The sequence below is a fragment of the Calliphora vicina genome, chromosome 2, assembly GCF_958450345.1.
Source record: "Calliphora vicina chromosome 2, idCalVici1.1, whole genome shotgun sequence".
NCBI classification, from domain to species: Eukaryota; Metazoa; Arthropoda; class Insecta; order Diptera; family Calliphoridae; genus Calliphora; species Calliphora vicina.
Genome location: NC_088781.1, coordinates 116,139,368 through 116,158,884, shown reverse-complemented (window position 1 = coordinate 116,158,884; position 19,517 = coordinate 116,139,368). Strand labels below are relative to the sequence as shown.

The following is a 19,517-nucleotide window of genomic DNA, read 5'->3' as shown; positions in this document are numbered from 1 at the left end:
TTGTGTGGGGGCCTTTTAATATTGTGCTTACCATCATTGTGCTATAATTTAGGAAAGAGCTAGTGTATTGTAATCGTTTAATTAGAGAATGTATTTGCTTTTGCCTTTGTAAATTGGAAAATTCTGCCCATAGGTGGCATATTATTTTTTTGTTAAATAATCGAAAAAATAGCGAAATAATCAGCACTTTTTATACCAGTCACCTTCGTGAGAAGGGTTTATATAAGTTTGTCATTCCGTTTGTAATTTCCTCAATATAGTTTTCCGACCCTATAAAGTACATATATTCTGGATCCTTATAGATAGCGGAGTCGATTAAGCCATGTCCAAGCCCCCAAATAACTTACATACACGATTCATACATCAATATCTCCGGAATTCTTCCGGCTCGAAAAAAAGGAAAAAACAAGGACAACCTCGATTTTTGACCTATATCTGGATTACTAAGTCATTAATATAGACAATATGAATATCTAATGATAGATATTTCAAAGACCTTTGCAACGACGTATATAAGACCATAGTAAGTTGGACCTACAATGGTTCAAAATCGGAAAACATATTTTTTAACCCGAATTTTATTTTCACCAAAATTTTTTTTCGCTAAATATTAAAAAAAAAATTGAAAAAACAAAATTTTTTTAAAATTTAAAAAAAAACAATTGGAAATTTTTTTTCCAAAAAATTTAAAAAACTACTTTGGAAAAAAATTAATGTTGTTTATCTAAAAATATTAAAAATTTTTATTTTGAAGTATAATTCGGTGAAGGGTATATAAGATTCGGCACAGCCGAATATAGCTCTCTTACTTGTTTTTTTTTTTTTTTTTTGAAAAATCGGAAGTGTTAACATAATTAATAAACCTACAACAATTGTTCAATATTTTTTGATATTCAAGACAAATCTTTAATATAAAACTCTACTAACTTCACTAAAAATCATGTCAAATTTTCATTAGAATGTGACAGAGTTCGTATTTTGTCTGATAAGATATTGAAATTGACTAGAATCTCTCAAATCCTTAATCAAAATCTTAAATCCTAAATTGGTTTTTATACTCACCACCAAAAATATAATTTTGTCATTGTCATTGGGGGTAATTTCCTATTTTTCACCCCTCCTGGATCCGCGCCTGAACTAGAGGAAGGTGGCATTTTTGTTGTTATACAAAATGTATAAAAGATTCAGCAAAGCCGAATATAACAATATATATATTGCGTTTAAATCGTTTTTAAAATTTCTACTTCGAACATTTTGTTCTAAAATTTTTTTGGTTGGACCGATTTTGTCCATTTTCAATACCAACCATTTGTGATTGGAACAGAGAATTCTGATCAAGAGATAATATTTGTGTGATATTTATGTTTTCTAGGACTCTTAGTTGAACGGACGGACAAACAAAACATATCTGATCGACATAGATTATTTGGGAAAAAATGCCATTAAACTTCTTCCAGATCTATCGAAATTTAATTGGACGGCGAACAAAATGTCAAATATTTTCTCCTCTCGGAATGTTTTAAAGCCCAAATACAAAATTGTAATGTGTCCTTTCCCAAATAGACCAACAGATACGTAAAAGTAATATAATGAAAATCGTGTCCATAAACTAATTAAGGTTTGCTACCGATTCGAAACGTTTAAAAATTAACGCTAATTTGGATTATTTCGTAACGGTAACCATTCGGTTGCAATCCTAGAGGTATGTCTGGGATCATTGTCTTGCTGTTATCTCCAAACTAGCGTATAGATACAGCATAGCATTAAATTGACAGCCTCGTTCTCTTCGGCCATCTTACAAATGTTCTCCCATCAATGTCTGAATTCAACCTAAAAAAGAGCACACAAAGAAAACAAATTCGTGATAGGAACCGAATTAGTTCCCAATCGAATGATTCGGTTGCACACATAGACTTTTTCGGTTCTATCAACAGAAAGTCAGTTGATAAAGAAGAATTTCGCTTGAACTGTAAAATTCGGTTACTAAGGTGGAATCATTCGATTGGAAACAAATTCGGTTGCTATTACGAATCTGTTTTCTCTGTGCAGTATTCCATTTCTGTCTCGACCAGTTTAAATATTCTTTGGCAAATTGTTTATGAGCAGTACGGGTTTTTGAGAAATAAACCATCATGTGGCCCTGTGTCTAATAGTTCGGGAACTAATTTGCAATTATTGATAATATCCCGGGGAGTCATTTATGGGAATTTATCTTGCTATTAGATTATCTTGTCTTGGAATAGTTTTATGAGATCTCCCAAATGAAGAGTTTTTACAGTAACTGTCTTTATAATTTTTGAAACTGCTGATACATGTGTCATCTTTTATCGAAATATATTCAAAATTGCGGACTCTATTAAATTTATCAATCGCAATAGTTTTTAAATTAAAACAAGTAAGAGAGCTATATTCGGCTGTGCCAAATTATACTTCAAAATAGAAATTTTAAATATTTTTAGGTAAACAAATTTTTTTTTCCAAAGTTGTTTTTTTAATTTTTTGGAAAAAAAATGTTTCGAATTGTTATTTTAAATTTAAAAAAAAAAAATTTTGTTTTTTAAATTTTATTTTTTGGTGAAAAAAAATGCGGGTTAAAAAATATTTTTTCCGATTTTGACCCTTTGTAGGTCCATCTTATATACGTCGTTGCAAAGGTCTTTGCAGTATCTATCATTAGATATCCATGTTGTCTATATTAATGATAGGTAGGTCAAAATAGGTCAAAAATTTAGGTTGTCCTGGTTTTTTTTCCTTATATCTCAGCCATTTGTCTACCGATTTTGCTGATTTTAAATAGGAAAGCATGTCTGACAGAATTATTGAAGATTTGGATCAAAAAGATATATGGGGTCTTCAGAAAATTGATTTCAACAGACAGGCGGACAGACAGACGGACATGGCTTAATCGACTCCGCTATCTATAAGGATCCAGAATATATACTTTATAGGGTCGGAAAATGATATTGTGGAAATTACAAACGGAATGACAAACTAATATAAACCCTTCTCACGAAGGTAAAGGGTATAAAAAATAGTTTGTTTCCTCCTTATAAATACAACTTTTTAATGATTAATACTAAATCAACAGCAAATAAGTACATTATTATAAGTATAAAAGGCCCCTTGTAAAGTTTCATCAAAAAATACAAAACTACCACCTGTTTTAACTTCCTTTCACATACATACATTTACAATTCACATACAAATGTAAGGATTTATATGTACATATACTACATACATATCAAAATATCCTTTGACACTCTACAACCTAAAATATACTCTTTAAAGTTTTTACAACTTTAGGTAAATCCCCCCCAAAAAATTATTCCGAATTTAAAATTGATATCAAAGACATAAATTCGGTAACACATATTCATACGTAAATAAATTCAGTTAAAGTTAAATAAAACGCAAAGTTTTTAAATTTAGTTTATTTAAAATGCAAAATTTTAAACAAAACACTGTTAAAACGTGTATTTAGAAACCAGTTTTTTGTTTTTGTTTTCATTTTTAATCTTAATTTTAATGACGTCTTTAATAAACGTATAATAAAATCAAATAATTTTGTTTAAAAATATTTGATCACTATATTTGACCGACAATACAGTTCGGGAGTTTCCTTTACTATTAAATACTTGTGACACAAGTCTTGTGTGTAGTTTAGCTCACTTTAACTATCGATACGTACTAGTACATATTTACTCGTATAAACTTTTTATTTTTGCTCTATTAGCTTCGTTTGCTCTCGCAGTGATTTAACAGTTTTATTTGGAAAATATTTTAAAAGCAGAGTTGGGATGTATCTCGTCTCAATTATTCTGCAAGGGAAAATGAAATTATATATTTTTTAAAAGAATGAGCCCCGTTTTCTCAATGAATCGACAAACTGCCTGTTACTAAATGTCGACATAAATTTATTAGGCCGCTAAACTGTCCGTTAACAATTTTGGTTTTCTCAATATACCGACAAAAAACATTATTTGCAGTTGCCAATACCTCTCAAAATAGATGTGAAAGTTGGCAAACCTGCCTTTGAGTGACAACATGTTTACATAAATCAGCTGTTTAATGTGGCCATCGACAGCCGGAAGCTTTTGAAAAAATCATTATCCTGCATGTCTGCCATGATAAACTCTTTCAGCATTCACTTGGAACTCATGTTCTTCGAGTTCATCCTCCATCAAATTAATGTTAATTCCTCAATTATTTTTTTATAAAATCTATTTAATTTCGTTTACAAAAACACAAACACATAAAAACTAAATAGTCAGCTGATTGAATTTATCTGTACGATAAATAAATAATTGACAGATGACATCGGATTATATAGCAGCAAATGAGACATTGCGAAAACAAAATTTCTTTAATCTGCAGTTTTTCGTTGGGAAAAAAGATAATCACCTAATGAGAAACCCAGAAAGTTGGATTCCTTGCTTTATAAAGCTATCGCGTACGATGTTGCGGTAGCAGTTTCGTAGATTATTTTGAGCACGATGAATTACAGCTGATGGAGAGTCGATGGAGCATCGACCCTGAACTGAGTGTAAATCCGAGTAAAACTGAACTTGTATCGTTTCCGAAGATATACAAGATTTCTATATTCCCTATATTGCATTTACACTCTCGTACATCGAGAAATATTTGGATTTCATTCTTGACAGTAAACTGTCTTGGAAACCCAACATCCTGGTAATGACATCGTAGGCTATGATGGCAATGTATGTCTTCAGGAACGATCGGCTTAATAATATATCATGCCTATTATTATTAAGCCGATTTATTCTCTGTTTAGTGGAAAGCACTGAATACTCTTTTAAAATGTTTTAAGGTGAATGCCAATCCTAGTATTATTTGAAGTAAACAGAATTTTCCAGATTACATTGATTATTGGACTTCTTGGTTTTCATCTAGAGAAATTTCGGTTTTTCAATTCGTAACGACAGGGGAATAGTGGAGGGTTTCTCCCCTGATACGATTAGCCTCTCCATTTATACGGACGTCTGTAAAAGAATGGATTGATTTGGCGGAGATTTCTACATCCAGGAATTTGGAATTAGAATGTCGTTTAGGATCCCAAGTATTCTTCAGGGCGAGATAAAAGCTATATAATGAGCGGCTAACTAGCTCAGATATAACAGGATGTCGGACAGGGATACTGATAGAAAAGCAGCAATAACAATGGATAGCTAGACATTCGTCAGTCACATGAGGATATAACAGGCATCTGTGTTGTTGATGGCTTGGCGAAAAAACGTAACGTACAAGATGGGGAGTCAACCCGCCTGAATGATATGGCCTAGTTTGGACCGAATGCGTACGGCACTACGCCTTGGAATACAATGTTCCGAACGTCAAACGATTGGAATTTCTCTTCGAGCTTTTCTGCAACTTCTCAGACTCGTCTTTCATACCATACTATCTTCTAATATTTAGCTTTCTTTTTTTTTCTTCCTATCTACCTCTCTCTCTACTTCTTCGTTTTTCAAGCAACACGAATGAGCTGTACTATTTGATGGCTACCTGTTAAACTAAAACTAATATGTTCTATCCAAAAAAAACCGTCAAAACATGGATCATTAAATGATATCTAAAGATCGTATAATCGATGCTCCAATATGATTCCACTACAGAGACATACTAAAACATAAGTCGTTGATATTTTCTGATTATAACTGGAAATGGATATTTCAGCAGGACATTGATTCGAGACCTCATTCTAAGTTAGTCAAGAAGGAGTACAAAACATAATAAGACAAAATAAGATTTTGTTTGTGTGAAAATTGAAACCCAATAAAGATAATAAACATTTAAAGAAACCTTGGACAAGGTGTATTAATCTAAAATAATACTCTGTTGACATTTCAGACTGCCTGTAAACAATAAAATTTAAAACTCTGTACGATTAAGAAACTTCCAGCTCTGTTACTGACTCATAAGCATAGAGAAAATATCTGCTGTTTACATCTTAAAATACAATAGAGAAGTATTTGTTCAGCAATTGTGCATAAACACATCAACAAGTGTATGTTAGGTTGGTTGGTTGGTCTGGTCTATGTCATACAAAAGTCAGTTGTTACCAAATCCATTTTAACTTAATTCAATTGTGACGTTCTAACTACGTTAACTTTTATTATGTTGGTACATTCATTCATACATACACGAATGAGGGGATTTCCTCAGACCCAACACAAAGCAAAACAAACCAGAAAACAATTCTCGTTAACAGTAAAAGAAGAAGCTGCGTAGAGTAAATGTGAGCAAAAAATAAAAACAACAACAACAAGCAAGAGTATATACACTAACAATGGTGGAAACCCCATTAAACATACATTCATACAGGCATGCGAAGAGACATTTTATATACATACATATCATACATTCCTACTAAAATCTGTAAACGATGTATGCTCATGACGTTTAACTTGGCCACTTAAAAAAATCACTTTCGAGTGATTCAACAGTATTTTTGTTTAGAATGGACGCTATACATACGTATATATATGTATATTTATGTAAATATGTATGTAAGTAAATGAATATTGGGGATGCACAACAATATTTTAAAAAAGTACCAATTTTTATTTTATCTATAACAATCCAAATCCGATCAGTATCAGCTGTTCTAAAAGACTGCCCTGATCCAGTGATTTTACCTATCATTTATGGTGACAACTAGTTGCATTACTAGCTACGTTACTAGTTATTTTAATACGTACATGCACTGGAATATAATGAAACTATCCGATAGTCAGTTATTTAAATCTTAAAAGTAGTTGCTTTTTAACAAGAGAGCCTTCATGGATAAATGGCAGTCATTTTAGCGGGGTGGTAGATCTGCTCTACGGAGCCTTGATCGATTTTGGCTCTGCACAAGTTGTCTTGCAAGTGGATTGGGATGGTTTTGCAGTTTTACTATATATTTCTTACGTATTCTCTTGAACTCTTCCTTTGCCAATGGCACTTTCAAGTCCCTGTGGATGTTTTCATTTCTTATATACCATGGGCCTTCTGTATAAGATCAATACTGGTGTTGCTAGCCATTCCCCATAATTGAATTCCATACGTCCAAATTGGTTTTAAAGCGGTTTATAGAGACATTTAAGTAACAATTGTCTTCACGTTAGATACATGGGATATACGTGCCAAATTATATAAATTGGAGTCAGACATTTCGGAGAGTTACTACGGATTTCGAAAAGCAGTGTTAACAGAGTGAATAATATGACGATAATAATTTTATTTTTTTTCCATTACTCCACTTGGGGGCATTTGGCTTCCACAAAGCATCTCCATCTTATACGAATTGTTGAAGTAGATGTTTTTTTCGCGTATTTCCCATGTAGAATGCACTGTTCTTCCTAATTATTGGAGTATCGTGCGTCTCCATGTACGGTGTTGCCATTAAATCGATTGTTATTGTTTGTATCAGTTTAAACGGTTGTTGTTCCGGCTAAGTAGATGATTGGTCTGCTGTAGCGGGTCTTCGGATACATGTATGATGTTGCCATAGGGATTCAATCGATTGTTATTATTGCCTTGTGTCAGTTTCGTTAATCGGTTGTGGATGCAGCTAAGTAGATGATTGGTCTGCTGTAGCTGGTCTAGGATAATGGTGATGCCATCTGTCGTTGCCTAGAAACAACGCCCTCTGTGTATTTGGTGTAGTGGTGGGGAACCTTGCTGATCTTTGATTCCTACCTTTTTCTCCCAGGGGGTGGGTGGCGGTCTTCCTGACCTTTTTCATGATGTTATCCTTTTTTCCAGGTCCAGGAGAGGTCAGGTCAAGGTGGCTTCTTGAATGGATTGTTTAGAGGGAGTTTAATTTTAAAAACTCGAAAACCATGATTTAAATTTTTCGTCCTCTGCCAGGGATCGAACCTGGGGTGCTTGGTTTTATAGGCAAGCACTTTAACCACTACACCATGCCGCCACGATAATAATGGTTAGGTTGAGTTGATTGGAGGTTATATGGTCCATTCCCATTTCTGGATTGACATATGCCCATCTGGGCATGTTGTGCTCTCTTGAGGAAGTGTTCTTCCTCGTTTTTTCATAAGCCTAAAACCATAATCTGATAGGTTGAGAATCTAGTTCCCATCATTTCATAGTAATTTCCAATCAAAAGTTCTACACAGAGAAAACCAATTCGTAGTAGCAACCGAATTTGTTGCCAATAGAATGATTTGGTTGCACACAAAGAGTTCTTCGGTTCTGTTAACAGAAAGTCAGTTGATAAAGAAGAATTTCGGGTGAAGCAACCAAACTTTTTTTTACCATTTCTAAAATTTCGTAGGCACAACCGTAAAATCCGGTTACTACGACAGAATCATTCGATTGTTTTATCTGTGTAACATATTCTAATATAATTAGGTTCGTCTCTAATTCGACTAACTGCAGGACAGTGTAGTAGTAGTGTTTCGTCGTGTAGTATTCCAGTGTTTTGTCCTCTTTCTCACACACTCTATGTCTATGTTGGTCTACCAATACGAGCCCTATGAGCCTTAACTCTATGTGTCTCCAGTCAACACTTTAACTAGTCTTCTCAGTGTTGGCCTATACATTTTCAGAGTCGGCTTTGTTAGGATTGAGTTTTCCCAAAGAATATTGGTCGTTCTGCCAGTCTTTGAAATTTTCGTTTATTGAACACTCCTTTAATTCATCCTTAAACCTGGAGAAGGGTTTGGTGTTTTCCAGATTGATGATATCCATACGTGATCCCATCTTGGATAAATATTTACATACCTATAGGTCATAAAAGCCCACACGCGTTTAGTCAGCTATTTGTGAACCATCTGCATATAGAGCGGTTAACCGGTTCTGGTTATTCCTTACTCTCGTTACTTCACCCTTCATTGTATTTTATATCAAAAAACGCACTGGATGGCAACATATGATGATATATCTACAAAAGAGCAAACTACATAATAAGAATACTTATAGATTACTTCACAAATAAAATTCTTTGGTATCATATCGATATAGGAATTCAATATTATAGAACTTCAGCAGGAGTCCATCTGGGTTAAGTTTCAGATTCACTTCTCTGGAACATAATATACAACAAATTACTACAATAAACCCGAAGGTACCAATATTAATAGATAATAAATCCAAACTATGTCATCTGGATAAAAAAAACGTGCTCGAGAAACCACAAGACTACAGTAATCATAATTAAAAAAGTAGGATGATATACTCAATGGACATGAAAGTACTGAAGTTGAATATACTTAAAATGGTCAATATTAATGGACTCGCCGACTACATTACTACCGAAATTCGTGTACTCTTCTTGGACGAAGTAGAAATAATATATGCAAACGATGTCATTCATCTTCATAATAAAAACGTGACTCGAGAAACCACAAGACGAAAGAAGTACTAATTAAAAGAGTCGGATAAAAAACTCCTTCCCAAATAAGAAAGTAGGAAGATGAAATATTAAATCGTCAATTAAATACTCGTATATAGTAACGACATCTATCCTATTATATCTTATTGATAATATCAGGCATGCCGTGGAACTTGAAGTTTGATATACAATTACTCCTGAGAATATAATAGACTTAATGCTCAAACTTTGTAGCTCAACGAAGGGGTATAGATTGAAGGAAAGCTGTGCTAAATACAGAAGTATCATACATGTTAACCATTTCCAAGAGCTATTAATTAACGACAGTTCCGTAAGACTGTGGTTGATGATGGAAATGCTATTTAGTAAGTCGAATCTCACATAATGAATAACAGTTCCTACCGTGTAAAGATGTAGCACAATGTTTTAGGAAGAAAGAAATTGGTAAAATATGAAGTCACTTAACTTGTACAAAGTGAAGACAATTCTTCAATTCCACTGCAAATGCTCACAAGTTAATATATTGATTGAAATCTTGGAAATTGGACTAGGTAATCTATGAGAAAACTATAAATCTCTGCGTTTGTTTGCTGTAATGTGACCCTAATGCACTCCATAAAATTTGTGAAATTACTGAAGATCCTTTGTGAAAAAGCAAAATACTAAAACAATTCCATTTTCGATCGGATAGAATTCTGCGACAGTTTTTGGAATATTTTGAATAATGAACTTGTTATTGGTCTATTTGGGTTTAATCTTCTTTCTTCTATGAATTTTCTGCAATTGTTTTGGAGCTTTAAGAATCTTTTAGAGAAAATCATGTTCAAAAAAGTCACATAAAACTAAGGAAAATAATTCCCGGGAATTCTCGCACAATTTCACGGGATTTCGGGAAAAGTCACATAAAACTAAGGAAAATAATTCCCGGGAATTCTCCCACAATTTCCCGGGATTGAAAATTTTGTGGAATTCCCGTGAAAAACTACTTCAAGCCCAATGATTTCGATCTAGCGTTTTTAATGTACTGAATACGGAAATGGTTCCCATATCCAGCTGATTTATACGCCAATATTTTCCACTCTAATGAACAATATTGGCTGCAATATAAATTTACCTTTAAATAGAGCTTTGATATGAAACGCGTTCCCCAAATCATATAAAAAACATGCAACTTTAAAGGCTGGTATGATCACTCAGAATACGTATCGAAAACATCCTACTTACGGACGATTCACTCCGCAACTTTATAACATATTTGAAAACTCTACACAGTACATAAGCATTAATTTGGATGGTATAATTATTTGTTCAACATTGTACCTTCCTGTTTTCAATAGTACCGAAAAAACGTGCACTTCCATCACTATTGTATTTTATTCAATATAGTTTGTATATACATATGTAGCTGGTATTCAATTCCCATGTTTGTTGGCATTTCTTTTTCTCCTTCCTCCTCTTTTTAATGGCAGAATTATGTATGTATGAGTTTGAAACACTATCGGAATCCCCCAACTACCACTTGTTGCAATGTAGTGTTTTAAAGACCTCTTTATGCTCCGTTAAGAGATTCTATTGATGACAGGATTATAATGGTGAGTGATTTATTGTAATTTGTATAAGAGGGGGAGAGAATTGGGTTAAAGAAAATAAAAAAAAATCTTAAAAAGTGTGTGGCATAGATTTATTTGCCTTGTAATTATGCTTAAAAATTGAAGTCCTTGGAGAAGTTCTAACTTTGAAGTAGCACGTACTTTAAAAAAAAATATTTTTTTTTCGGTTAGTAAGACTGTGAACTTCCTTCATCCTTCTTTTTTGCATATATAGACGAAAACTAATGGAAATAATAAATGTGATGTAAGGAGAATATCTGTAGATACCATATACATACATATGTAGTATGTGCATAACCTTTTAAGAAATATGTATATTAGAGTTCGTTTGTGACCAGGTCACGTCATTTGATTTTCGGGTATCATAATTAATGGTTAGTGATAGAAAATATATATTGGTGCCGTTTTGCTAAGCTTAAAATGGCTTTTCATCGTGCATGTTTAAAAAAATAATATTCTTTTTGCTTTTTTTATGAGATTTGCGCTCCCTGTTGTGGGTTTTTGGAACTATTTTAAGGATTCAAAAAACATCAATTATATTAATTTTTGATTCAGAATCGACTGGTGAAATCATATTTGCAATATATTCAACCGTTTTTAAAAAGATAAATTCAGATTTACAAGGTATTCTATTAAAATATTGTAAATATCTGAGTTTTTAAGCATTAATATTTAAAAACAAGTAAGAGAGCTATATTCGGCTGTGCCGAATCTTATATATCCTTCACCAAAATATACTTCAAAATACAAATTTTAAATATTTTTAGGTAAACAAAATTTATTTTTTTTTCCAAAGTTGTTTTTTTAATTTTTTGGAAAAAATTGTTATTTTAATTTTTTTTTTTAAATTTTTATATTTTTAAATTTTTTTATGTTTTTTAAATTTTTTTTTTGTGAAAAAAAATTCGGGTTAAAAAATATTTTTTCCGATTTTGACCCATTACTACATCCAACTTACTATGGTCTTATATACGTCGTATATAAAAGGTTGGTCTTTGAAATATCTATCATTAGATATCCATATTGTCTATATTAATGACTTAGTAATCCAGATATAGGTCAAAAATCGAGGTTGTCCTGGTTTTTTCCTCATATCTCAGCCATTTGTGGACCGATTTGCTGATTTTAAATAGGAAACTTCTCGAAAGCATGTCTGACAGAATTATTGAAGATTTGGATCCCGAAGATATCTGGGGTCTTCAGAAAATTGATTTCAACAGACAGACAGACAGATCCATAAGGATCCAGAATATATAGTATACTTTATAGGGTCGGAAATTTATATTGTGGAAATTACAAACAGAATGACAAACTTATATATCGCTGCCTTAATATAAAAAGGCACTAACTCGTGTTTTTTTTTTTTGTAAGATCAGATATTCGTTTATTTCGATAAATTGTCTGATCATATATCATAATTAGCCAAAAAACCCTTCTCAAGAAGGTGAAGGGTATAAAAATACATTTATAGAATGTAGTTATACTTCTTAGCATAGGGAAAACAATGGAAACTTTTAAACTTCTACAAGAAAGTGGGGAGAGTATGAAATTAGGTCGTGAAATTATGTCTATATTAAACTTATTTGTGTGGAATTCTATGTGGATACCAACATTTTTAAGAGATTTATGCTCGTTAAAGTGATTTTCGGAAGTGAGTCTTAAATGGGTATTATGGATCGATTTTTGAGCGAAATTCGTGTAGATACCTATAGTAAATTTAATATGTATGACCGATAAATTCCTATTTCGGAAGGATAGGTGAAATAATGGACCAATTTTAGCCAGTTTCAACATGTTTCGTCATTGGGCCAATATTACCACAATGCCATACTTGACTGTCTTTTTTTGTGTACTTAGGGTCCAAATGTTGTCCCATCAATGCCTCTTAAATTGTATTTATTTGCCCTGCTGCTAACTGTTCGAGAACTAATTTTCAATTTAAGATTATAGATAACCTTCCGGGGAATAAATTTATGGCATTTCTTAAACTCTCTTGCTATTAAATTATCTTGTCTTGAATTAGTTTTACGAGGTCTTCTTCCCAAATGTTGAGTTTTACAGTACCTGTTTCTCGAAATTGATTCATAGTTTTGGTTTTTAAATGTTCGCTTGTGCGAAAAAATTACAAAACAATAAACATTAGAATAACGGTATAATAAGCTATTTACCTCAATTTCTTACATATTCTTTTTATTTTGGTATTTATTCTTGCTGAAGTTTAAAAGTTTCCATTGTTTTGCCAATGCTATATGAGGAGCCGGTTTTTTTCTCATTCAAAATTTCGCCCCCCTAAAAAACTTCATGAATCTGAAAATGGTAACAAGTTTCTTACTTATCAAAAAATACAACTGACATAAGTCACCACATTAAATGTTAAGAATGTTTGAAAAAGGTTCTTTTCCGATATAGGAAAAAGAACATTTTGTTAAAAAATAAAGTAAAAAAGTAAGTTTTGTTAAAAAAAAGTACGCTTTTTATGCGAAAATTAGACTGCCTGACTGGTGTTCTCATGGCCAGCTCCATTCGAGCTGTTTGATTTCGTTATCAACAAAACATTTTATTGTTATTTTCGCGATGTTCTTAGGATCACTGTCCTGCATAAATATTTCTTGTTGGCCACGTTCAAACCCGAACTTTAATCGAGTCTTACGATGCTTTGACTTAAAATTTTTTGTTTTTATAATCGCTCTTGCTTTAAGTCCGTTATTCTTAAGACATATTCGAATTGTTTTGTCTCTGACGTTGACTCCATGGGCCTCTCTAAGCCCTAAAACGATTAAGCGCCTTGCAATTCGAGCTTTAGCAGATGATAGCTTCGGTGGACGACCACCACAGTTGTAATGTGCAAGATATAATGTGTAAACTAAAATGTCAACTACTCGTGAACAGTTTTGGCTTCTACTTTATGTTAACTGCTATTAACATAAAATAGAAAGGTTAGCCGTTAAAACCGTTATATTTGAATTCAAATACAATTTCGTAACAATATTATACTTTTAAGTTTGGCACTAAATATAAATATTAGGATTTTCGTGAACAATTATACAATATCAAGTCCAAGATGCTGGATGGGTCCATAAATCTACTGGATGTAGTGAATTAGGGCTGGCTGGATAGTTGAAAATGTGGAGGGTATCATGAGGACCCTGGCCACATGCTGGGCATAAGTTGAGGACGGCACGGTCTATGCGGGACCAGAAGGCATTAAGCCTGTTGCTCCATCCTGATCTTAGTTGTGCCAGAACGACTCTTGTTTTACGCGGCAGAATCTTATCGGCGTCTGCTATCGGTGGTGGGCGACCTCCAAGTACGACATTCTACGGTATCCTGCTACCGCGTAATATGAATGTCGTTCAAGAGCTGCAATCCAATGGATGCTGCACATACCTCTGTATGCTCTCCTCGTATTTTCTAAGGTCCTGTCTGACATGCCTCGGGGGAGACTCCTCGGGGATGTCCTCCGGTGACATCCCAGTAGGAATTGTTTCGCCAGCAACAACTATAAAGCTCACGTGGGTTCATTTGATTGTTTCCTTTGTGTTATAAATAATTAAATACCATTACTTGTACTCATGAAGAACTTAATAGCAAGTTAAATTCTACTTTATTGAGTGAAATCTGACAGATTTTAAAAATACATATTAACAGTTTCTGAAAATCTGAGGGTTTTTTTAACATTTCGAAAACTGAATTGTTCAATAATGTTATTATTGTCGGCCTTTTTAAAATTGTAACTGCCGAAACACCTTATTTTAGGAATTACAAAATGATTTATCACAATGAACAACAAGCCAGCATTCAGAGGCCTTAGTGTTATGTTTAAACTTGCCAACACTTTTTTTTGTACATATCGTTTACCAACACTTAAAAAACTGCACATGTAAACAAATGTCAGCTGTTTGTTGTTGTTACAAAAAGTAAATACTGATAACGCAGAGTACAAAGTCGACAAATTCAAGCAATTTTTAAATCAATATGCTAAATACAGAAATTATTATTAACTACATACAACTTTATATACTGTATTTATAGATTAACTAAAATCTCAACAAAAAATATGATTTAGATGAATAATTATTAAACATTTGTTGCAAACAAGTTTAAAGTTTTAAACGGCGTTAAAAATTGTCGATGACTTTGTAATATTAGTAAATTTTGTTGTTATTATTTGTTAATTAGTTTATTATTGGTTTGATTGTGCAATATTTGCCGATTTGTTTTCTTTTTTTTAAACAAATCAAAATGGCTAAACAATTAGCTATAAATTTCCGCAAATCCTCTAGTTTAATTATATTAGCTAAGGATAAAGTTCATTTAGATAAACAGGCAAATTTTAAAGCTCTACTATTTAACCGGCATGAAAAGGCCAGTTTTATGCCGAATTCCTCTGTATTCCCGGGCGGAGTATGTGAGACAGCAGACGAAACGCCATTGTGGCATAAACATTTCGAAAAGTTGGGTGTAACAAAAGATCAGCTAAAGCCTTTAACTGCTGTGAAGGGACAAGTATCGAATATTTTTAAAAATGATAATAAGGATGTGTTGGAAAGGTAGGCATTAAACCTTTTGAGTTGGTAGCTTTGGTTTGTGTATATATATTGGCATGAAGGAAAGTTAGCAAGCAGCTGGCTAGGTAGCATTAACATATTCATTGTGTATCAATAAATGTTCTTATTTTTGTAATCTTTCTAGAGAGTTATCTTTAAGAATAACCGCCATTCGAGAAACCTTTGAGGAATTAGGCATTATTTTCTGTCGCGATCGTAAATCTCTGTCCTCACAAGATGGCAAAGGTTATGGTAATTTTAGAGAGGACTTTGATCGCAAACATTGGCAATCCATAGTGCATAATGATGCTAGCAAATTTCTTTCATTGTGTGAGGAATTAGAAATTGTACCTGATCTATGGAGCCTATATGAATGGTCCAATTGGTTTACTCCATCTACGTTTAAGAAACGGTAATTGTGTTGTGTTTTATAATCTTAAATTGGAAACTTTAATTGTTTTTTCTCAAATTTCATAATTTCTACAGCTTTGATACAGCATTCTTTATGGTTGCTTTAGAAAATATGCCCGATGTTTTGCCGGAAGAACATGAAGTTAAAAATTTTGCGGTAAGTTGAAAATATGTACATATATGTAGAATTGTGTTTCATAACAAAAGATTTTTCATCAAAAAATCGAGAGCCTTTAATTAAAGCTTCAAAAAGTTTATTTCAACATACAGACGGACATCCCTATATGAATAATATGAAATAAAAATGTAGTAAATCGAGGTAGTCCTGGGGATTACATAAAAACGATGTTAAGATTCCAATTTTTTTCTTAATTCATTAAACAATAAATGAATTTTTCTTTTATTTTTTACTATTCCAGTGGAAAACACCCTCGGATTACCTAAAAGCCTATTTTAACAAAGAAATCTGGTTGCCCCCACCACAAGTCTACGAGTTGTCGCGCCTGTTAAACTTCACCGAGCTGGAAAAAGTTAAAGATTTTGCTCAACAACGTTCGTCAGAAGGCAACATAGTTACAATGCCCGTACAATTCAAACTGAAAAATGGACAAGTCAGTGTTTTGCCCGGCGATGATCTGTATCCCGAAGATCCCAATGCCTCTGAGAAATTAATACCAATTGATAAGGATGTCAAAGAATTTCGCGAGGGAGTTAAGAATATACATCGTCTCGAGTTTTATACTCCCCATGATGCGGTAGTTAGGCAGAACTTTACACCTGTTTGTGGACACATTAAACCACTTATGGCAAATCCAAAGAATCATGATTAAAAATAGTACATATTTAAATAAAGTCTTCCAGTAATGCATTTATTTACTTTAGGAACAAACTTAATCTATTGTATAACTTTTACAATGAAATCGTGTTTTTTTATCAAATAAAATTCATTCGAGTTTAAATTTTTTTAAACATTTTTTTTGTTTGTTTTATTTATTATGTCACATAACAAATGCTTAGACCAATACGAAAGTTAATAAAGGTACAAACAAGAATTTTTTAAATGCTTGTTTAAAATAAACAAAGCAAGTTAATATTGTAAATTTGTTAGTTTTAGGATTTTCAGTAATAAAAATAAATCCTTTTGAATGCTAACCAACAAACATTGTGAAAAATCCTTGTTTAGTAAGGTTATTATGTTTTCCTAAAATTATAAATCATTTGAATTATTCAGATTTTACTTAAAACTGTTATAAAAAAGTGCTCAAATAACCCTTTTTAAGAGTTTCTTCAAACCACAAACAAATGGTTCTCTTTACAACAAAAAACTAAAAAAAAAATAACTTTTTTACGAAAAAAGTTTTGAAATTTTATATGATAACTGGGCGATGGAGGCCATACGAGTGTAGCTGGATAACATTTAAATGCTAAAACTTAATTTTCAAATTTAACACAAAATTTATTGGGCCAGGGAGGGAAGATTAAGAAGGGTATTTTGATTGCCAGGCAAATAAGCAACACCACGGGATCTGGATAGTTGGTAGGCAATATCTTCAGCGGCTTCAATACGACGCAATTCTACAAGACCATCACCGGCATCAGCAAAGGATTTGGCCAAAAGTTCAGCAGCGGAGGCATCACCCTCGGCGGAAATAATGGCAGCCAATTTTTGTTGTTCAGCCTTTTCTACAACGAAACGAGCTTTTTCGGCCTCTTGTTGAGCTACTTGTTTCATTTCGACGGCCAAAGTGAATTCGCGACCGAAAGTTAAATGTGTAATGGAGATGTCATCCAAAATAAAACCGAACTGTTTAGCACGTTCTGTTAAATCCTCAGAGACGCGTTGAGATACCATCTGGAAACACAAAATTATATGATGAAAACACTTCATTAACATATTTTTTTATTATCATTTCTTACCTCACGCTGTGTAATCAATTCACCGGCATCGAATTGAGCCACCACAGACTTCAAAACTTCTGGAGCAATGGAGGGCAATACTCTCTCATCGTAATCTTGACCCAAAATTGTGTAAATCTTTGGCAATTGATCGGGAATGGGACGATATAAAATACGCAATGTAATGTTGACATTTTGCAAATCCTTACTACCGGTCACAACGGGAACATTGCGAGGCTGGGAGCGAATATCGTAAATAATGGGACGTTGTACCCAGGGTATGAAGAAATGTGTACCTTCGCCGGTCACCTCATTCTTGACACCGGTAAAACGATCGAAAATAACAGCACGGTGGCCACCATCAACATTATATAATGCCGAATTGACAACACCGCCTAGAACGGCGACACCCAAACCCAACTGGCCGATGCGGTTGAAAAATTGAGCAGCCATTGTTATGTAAACTGTAGCAACAAAGAAAATCAGATAATTTTAATTAGTAGGCACAAAATTAATTCAAGTAATAAATAGATGTTTCATCAGTTTGTAGGTTAGATTCACCGACAAGACGACCATGTAAATTGTTTGCTTTGTGATGAAATTATATTTTCTTTCGAAATTTTTTATTTAAAATGCAGTTTTAACACTTTAAGTTTATAACATTGAACAGTTTATACCTCTTTTACAGTTAAAATTATTAAATTAATGGAAAATTCTTATTACAAAATCACCGCACCGCAGCAAAACGAGGAAAAACTTTCGATAATAATAGTGATGATAAGTCGTATTAAAGTTATCGATTGGACTTTTGACAGTTGCAAGAAAACACGAATCTGATAAGAATTTCTCAGAGTTGCCATATTTAAAATATATGTATGAATATAAAGGTTTTTGCATTAAACACATTCAAGACAGCAAGCTACCACGGCCACACGACTACTCATGCCGATGTAGCCGAATTAGGCTAATTTTTTTATTATTATTATTATTTATTTTCAACAACCTAGCCTATTGGCCATAATCGGTTATAAATTTCTACTTAAAAAAATAGTTTACATTAAAAAATTTAAATATAAAATAAATTAAATAATTATGATATAAATTAAATAAATATTATAAAATAATTTCTATTTTTATCAACTACAAAACAGAAATAGTGTTGCTAATATAATAAAAAAATGTAAATCAAATTAGTGCTTAAAAAAATATATATTTTTTAATTAAGAGAAGTTTCTGATAACCATATTGAAATAAATTAATAACAGGTACATAATTAATTATAACCATATATATATTTTTACTCAAAATAATTGTTTCAGTCTTAAATACTTTGGAATGTTGTACGGTTATTTTTTATTAAAGTGGCACCACTGAATTATTAATCAGCTGTTTACTTTGTAGCTGTCGTCTTTAAAATAATTCAGTAGCTGCCACACGACTACAACTGTAACCAGCAGAATTTGTGTTTGTGTAGTCGTGTAGCCTGTTGTCTTGAATGTGTTTAATGCATTTAAAATACAAATTTCTTAAAGAAAATCATCGTATTGGAGAAATAATTCCATAAATAAATAGAAAGCTGTTTAAAATAGTTTTATATAAATAAATAGAAAAAAAAATTACAAAATGATTTTTAAAATAAAAAATTTATTTTTTTCAAATAAAATATAAAAATCATAATACGATTTTTATTTTTGAATCAAA

General features: G+C 32.6%; 2 protein-coding genes across 2 annotated transcripts; one reads left to right on the top strand and one right to left on the bottom strand.

Moving 5' to 3' along the window:
• The first annotated feature begins 15,122 nt into the window (after positions 1-15,122).
• On the top strand, positions 15,123-16,891 carry LOC135950292 (acyl-coenzyme A diphosphatase NUDT19-like). Its single transcript, XM_065499837.1, has 4 exons — positions 15,123-15,512; positions 15,655-15,921; positions 15,996-16,077; positions 16,340-16,891. Exons 1-4 carry the CDS (start codon positions 15,205-15,207, stop codon positions 16,748-16,750), a joined length of 1,068 nt encoding a protein of 355 aa, XP_065355909.1. The 5' UTR covers positions 15,123-15,204; the 3' UTR covers positions 16,751-16,891.
• On the bottom strand, positions 16,874-18,632 carry l(2)37Cc (prohibitin l(2)37Cc). The gene is made up of 3 exons (XM_065499838.1): positions 18,494-18,632; positions 17,838-18,280; positions 16,874-17,772 (listed from the first exon to the last, which is right to left on the bottom strand). Exons 2-3 carry the CDS (start codon positions 18,267-18,269, stop codon positions 17,377-17,379), a joined length of 828 nt encoding a protein of 275 aa, XP_065355910.1. The 5' UTR covers positions 18,270-18,280; positions 18,494-18,632; the 3' UTR covers positions 16,874-17,376.
• Between the last annotated feature and the right edge of the window lie 885 nt (positions 18,633-19,517).